Here is a 6,255-nt window from a genome sequence, read left to right as displayed (position 1 = left end):
TGGTAATACTGATTACGTGCATTACAATTAAGTACTTGTGTTAAATGTTATGTATAAAACAGAACCTACCTAAAATAGAACATCTGCAGCTGAGAACTTGCCATATAATACAATAGAAATGCACTTTTCCCTATAGGAAAAGCTAGTGAGTGCTGGTCTTTTGAGTTTTGACTACTTCTCTTATGATGTTGTTCAGTTTAGCTGCTTATGGACTTGGTCCGTAGATTTCTGATTCATAATTTATTTCCTACTTATCATGTTGATCCCCTGATCCAGCAGTCCTATTAGAGGTTGAATGGTGAATGAGAAGTACATATATGTGAAACTTACCAGGCCTTTGATTCTTTGCTTATTGTCATTGTTCACTAGCATGGTTTTGTGAAATGCACTTGAGTGCATGCTCATAATTGATGACTTTAAATCATATCAGCCTGGAGAGGTGCTGTTTCAGGTCTAATAGGATGCCATGGTATTGAAAATCAAGCCTGTGCTACATTTAATATTACTGCTTGCTAAAGCCTAAAACAACCTTGCTTCAAAGTCGTGTGATTTAGGAATTAGATTTCCAATTGATCTAGTATTGTTCATGATGCATCACCAGGTCACCTGCTGAGTTATGCAGACAGAAAATTTTCTGCATTCTATTGTCATAAGATTGTGGTAACAGAAAATTATAAGGGATTTACATTTCAAAGTTGTTTCTACTGATCAATTCTTAATATTTTTATCCATAATATTAGGCCATAAGTTCGTCCATATTTTCTCATATATTGAGCATGTCACTCAGTTATTCAAGTGTGACTTCATATATGTCTTTGAGCAGGAACATATGGAGCTGGAGAAACGCTATCGCGAGCTAACTGATTTATTGGTAAGTCATTTTGCACTCGTCACTTGCTATCTCAGCACCACCATAACTTGTTTGGATGCCCAACTATTGCAATTGCTCTCCAGTATTACAAGCAAACACAACTGGAAACTATGGCCAGTGAGAAGGCTGCAGCTGAGTTTCAGTTGGAAAAGGAAGTAAAGAGGCTTCAAGAAGCACAGGTCTGAACTTGGTTATGTTGCATTTTTGTCATTCTTGCATACCCTTTACTCTCCTTTTTTATTTCCCTAGTCTCACTTTTATCAAATTATCTTTTAAAACAGTTAGAAGCTGAAAGGAATAGAGTTTCTCGTCGAGCGTCATCCTCTTGGGAAGAGGACACTGACATGAAAGCACTTGAGTATGTTTGCTTCATCTAGTTATATACATCATAAAATATTTTAAAATGTTGCTGTTGGCGGTCATACGCTGTAACTTGGATTTTTTTCACTTTTTTATTTGCTTTTCCCCTACTGGACTCAAACATTTACTTAAAAGTCTCTTAAGACCAATCTGTTGCCCATAGAGTCTGGGAAATTGGCCCTTTTGATTTTAATTTGTCAGTCAAACGAATAGTCTATCCTTTAAGTCAAACTTTGAATAGCATTTTCAAGGCATATATGTTTAGCCTTTCTTTTTTGTTTAAAAGCAACTGTCATTGTTTATCATGTCTTATGGCTTCTAAGCTGTACATAAGTCTCCTTTACTGCAAACATGTATGGCAAGAACTGAGTCACTTTCCTACTGTAATGGACCTCTCTCATCTTTAAATGCTTTTGCATTGTATCTCCTTCCTAAGATATCGTTTGTTTGACTGAAGCTTATGAACTTTAATCTGAGCATTGATCTATTTCTTTTTCATTTCAACTTATTAGAATGAATTACGAAGTAGAAAATGTGTATAGATGTTCTCAAATCTGGGTGATAAAATCTTGATGAAATTTGAGCACAATTACATCTATGACCCTGATTTGCATTTTGAAGATGCCTTGAAGAGATTCTGTAATGAATACACTCTTATAATCCTCCACTAAATTCCTGCCAACTGACCTTATTAGGAGAGACTTGAGTAGATATAAATTCTTAAATCTCATTCTGACTTTCAGGCCTCTCCCATTGCATCATCGCCACATGGCAGGGGCAAGCTTACAGGTATGCTTGATATGTCTTGTTTCTTTATTGCTCATTCCTTGTCTATTGAGATTATGTATTGCCCCTCTCAATTTACTGGCAAATTGCAGTTACAAAAGGCAGCAAAGCTTTTAGATACTGGAGCTGTCAGGGCCACAAGATTCTTGTGGCGGTATCCTACTGCCCGAATTAGCCTGCTTTGCTATCTGGTTAGAACATTTAATCATTAAGTTGGAGTTTGATTTATTTGATATTGTTGTCTACTTTTAAACTTGTTGGCATGCTTTGCATTTATCCTTTTTGTTGTCATGTAACTGGAGATCATATCACACTGGTAATCATCCTGTGGGATACAATGTGGATTCCCAATGCAAGAAAAGTGAGGCCAAAGTGTTGGTGAAAACGAAAGAAATTAAAGAAAATAATGGATTACTTGCCAGTTTTAGCTAAATTGTCTGCCTGTTCTGCCTGGAAAACAGTTTAAAAGACCGGATCTTCAGCTGTGTAACCATCTTCTATTAAGAGAATGAGTTTCACCTGTTACATGGACCCTATTTACTTAAGTTCCACTTAGATTGCTCTCTAATTCTTCTCCCTGTTCACACAATCTGTGTTGAAATCCTCCCTTAACCTGTTAATATTTAAACATTCTATAGTCGTTTCAGATTCACATTTCTTCCAGTCTTGAATCTGTGCACTACAGAATACTGATGGCGCTTGATCCATATATGCTTCAGACTTTACATGTCAAAACAGATTAGATGATAGAAGCGTGGAAACAATTTATTTCTTGTTCTGATTGGCTTGGCTCTGTAGGATGATCAGAATGCTCTTTGTACAAGACCACCTACCGTAAGAACCCAGCTTTCTATGTGGCTAAGTGATTTCTCGCCAACGTTTGGTCACTAATTCTGTTCTGCTGATTGGGGATGCCCGTGCCTCCCACTAAAATTTCTGATATTTGCACTGAAACTTCTCAGGATAAAACTTAGAGAATGTTGATTAACTTAAGGTATTTTAGTATGGCATGTGGGTAGATTTGGGTTGATTGTTCAAGAAAGTTCTTTAGCAGATAATAGAAGACCATCAACAGATGTCCATGTTCAGTAATTGACCATACCATCTGTGTAGCATTGTTCTTTTCTTTCAAAAAAAAAACCTGTTTAGCATTGTTATGAGGCCTAAAAAATGGAATTTTCTCACTAAGCAAAAATACTCTTCCTCACACATACACTCGAAACTTGCAAAGTCCATATAACATAGTTCAAAGAAGCTAAATGTTACTTGTTTAATAATACTCTCTGCTAATGTTGACAGGTGTTTGTGCATTTCTTCTTGATGTACCTCTTGCATCGCCTTCAGGTACGCATATCTGGTTGCTTATTTAATCAATTTGTCAATAAACAGGAAGAAAGCATGATGGTAGAAATTTTACGGGATAACAAATTTGAGAAGAGTAGTATGCTGTAACTTGTGTAGTCTGATGTTGGAAGATTGTGATCTCAACAAACATCTGTCGCTGGATGAATTTAACAGAATAGGATCAACGGAAAACAAATTGAATTGTTTTCATGAGGCTTCATCCCTGTCCTTTTCACTGTTTGATTTTATAACCTTTTTGGCATAGCATTTTGAAGTTCCACTGCGGCTTCTTTGCCACTTCTACTCAGGCCAATTTCATCGGCAGCTTTTCTTTATTATGCCCCATATATACATCAATATAGTAGCTTCCACCAATATTGCAGCATTCCTGTGGATATGCCCATACAGCATTATGACTATATATTTGAAGTGTTACATTTCCAGTTATCTTAGTAGGAACTTTAGGTTAAAGATAGAGACGTGAAAGATATTGTTGTCACATTTCACTGAGCATGTGTTTTGTACAACACGCAGGAGCAAGCTGATACTTACACGTCCAGAGAAGTTGCAGCTTCTATGGGATTATTGAACAAAACGCTACCTTGAGCAGCATAGTTGGAACCTGCTTCCAGTTAATACTTTAGAGCATATAAAAAATGTCGGGAGGGATGACTGGGTGGTTTCATATCAAATTTGTCACGAGAACTCACTTTCTCAGTATGTGTCTGGTACGCTGATTGCTGAATGAGTTTTTCTCAAGGTCACTCCCACTGGTTCCCAAGTCTAACAAGATTCATGCCTGGGCTCGACTAACTCTCAGTGCCGTGGTTGAGATGTAAATGACTAACATCTTTGGTTTTACGAATGGACGCTGACTGGAGTGATATTCTTTGCACATTTAGCAGAACTATCTGTATATGTAAACTCTCAAAAGTGTAGCCTTTAATTGTTCGTTTGGACTTCCATTTTTATGGTAGATGTAGGCTGGATAATAAAACTAATATAGTGTGTCCCTAGTTTGGGGTTTGTGTTTAATATTGGAAAAACTCAAAAATACATCATTTAAGGCCTAGAATCCAACTAAACAAATAAAATAGCTTTTACTTGTTTAATAATTCTTCTCGAATTATAATATTTGTAAGGGAGAAATGATTTCTTGTGTTTTCAATTTGATAAAATTACTTCTCGTACAAAGTTCCTGAGCAGCTTTCCTTGGTTGTAGGTGAAGTATCTGTCTTGACTGAACAACGCGGTCAAGCCAGTTCAGTTTGCAGGTGCTCTGTTCTCTTTTGGTTTTTTGTCAATTTATAACCATTGCAAAATATGCTTTAAGGGTTGCTTACAAAAATTGGCAGAAAAAATCCTCAACTTGCATTTGGAACGAGGCTGCCCTTGAAGCCGTTTTATTTAAAGTAAATTTGTTTGATAGCCTCCACTCTAACGGCACTCACCGGCATTAAGGACCGTTGTGCCGCCTCTCATCCTCCCTATATTCTCTTACCGTCACCCTCTCCAATTCACTAACCTCTTCGTCTTTTTCTAATTCTTTGTGTTCATGGTCTCTGTTGTTTGGAACAATTGATAAGACTCTTTTCCCCCATCCTATCTGGTAGATGATGGGAATTAGTATTTGGATCTTGATCGACAAATATTACTTCTTTCTTCATCTTCGTCCTTGCTGCTATCTATTAGTCCGACAGTGCATGGCAAAAGTCTACACACCACTTAATTAACACAAATGAGTAAAATCTTCAGGACCTCATAGTAACAATAAAGAATGCGCGAACAGCTACTGTCAATGATGGATATTGGTTGATAATGTTCAAGAGAATTATCGGAATTCAAGTCAACTACTTCTGTGTACAATGTTGTCAAGCTCAAATAATTGTCACTATCATAACAAAACAATAATAGGAAATAAGTTAATTCGGCAAATAAACGCACAACAGATCTGCAAAATAAACACATGGAGAAAATTGTAATTTTGGTTCCAAAGTATATGGTAGTTTGTAATATTAATACTATACTTCTGAAATGGTTAATATAAATTTTGCACTTTAGAAAAATATTACAAAATTAGTCGCACAAAAAAAAAAAAAAAATTGCAACATTTGGGACTAACTTTGTAATACTTTTTTGAAGTGCAAGACTACTCTCTCAAATTGAAGCCCCAAAACAGCATTGAGGTAAAGGATCTTTCGTCTTATTTCTTGATTTTTCGAAGTAGAAACGGAGTTTAACAATTGAATATCGGAAATCCTACTTATTTTACTGAAGAAAAAGGCATGCATGAACCCTTAATTTGGTCTAGTCGTCCAAAAAAGACAACACTGATGTGTATTTTAGGGTTTTTATTTTCAGAAAATTCTAATTTTAATTTGAAATTTCTATATATAGTTTGGGAGGTTTTTGTGAAATTGATGCTTGAAGGTTTTTTTTTTAAATCCAGCGAGAAAAATTGATGTATCATTTTTATATAATTTTATCATCATTTAATACAATTCTCGAAATAAAACGAAGTTTTTAAGTAATGTAAATTGATGTTTTGAAAGTAATGATATATGTATTGAGACCAATGTGTAAAGTATGTAGTTTATGACTGTTGGGATATTTTGTCTGCATATGAATTGCTCTATTTTGTAATATTCATTTTGTTACTTATGCATATTTAACAGAATTTTGTACACTTACAGTAATTTTTCATTTCAAATTAATCAGAGAGTATTACAATTTAATCCAACAGTAAATATCAACAATTACACACAATCTGATAAAGAATAACTTACATTAAGGTTCACAGGGAAAATTTGTTATAAAAATATCTTTAAAAAATTAAAAAAAAATGTAAAACTATAATTAATAATTTAAAAATATATTTTATCATTTCACAATAA

The 6,255-nt window shown here is 35.0% G+C and overlaps 1 protein-coding gene across 2 annotated transcripts in view; it reads left to right on the top strand.

Moving 5' to 3' along the window:
* LOC105162052 (golgin candidate 1) overlaps positions 1-4,396 on the top strand; it is a 14,107-nt gene extending 9,711 nt beyond the window's left edge. For both annotated transcript variants that reach the window (XM_011079957.2, XM_011079956.2), the window contains exons 15-21: positions 824-871; positions 955-1,050; positions 1,153-1,229; positions 1,975-2,020; positions 2,110-2,208; positions 3,317-3,361; positions 3,896-4,396. In XM_011079957.2, coding sequence (XP_011078259.1) covers positions 824-871; positions 955-1,050; positions 1,153-1,229; positions 1,975-2,020; positions 2,110-2,208; positions 3,317-3,361; positions 3,896-3,967 — 483 coding nt within the window. In that variant the 3' untranslated portion in view covers positions 3,968-4,396. The remainder of the gene's footprint in view (positions 1-823; positions 872-954; positions 1,051-1,152; positions 1,230-1,974; positions 2,021-2,109; positions 2,209-3,316; positions 3,362-3,895) is intronic.

The sequence above is a fragment of the Sesamum indicum genome, linkage group LG5, assembly GCF_000512975.1.
Source record: "Sesamum indicum cultivar Zhongzhi No. 13 linkage group LG5, S_indicum_v1.0, whole genome shotgun sequence".
In the NCBI taxonomy this organism is placed as follows: Eukaryota; Viridiplantae; Streptophyta; class Magnoliopsida; order Lamiales; family Pedaliaceae; genus Sesamum; species Sesamum indicum.
This window is presented reverse-complemented; position numbering and strand designations above follow the sequence as displayed.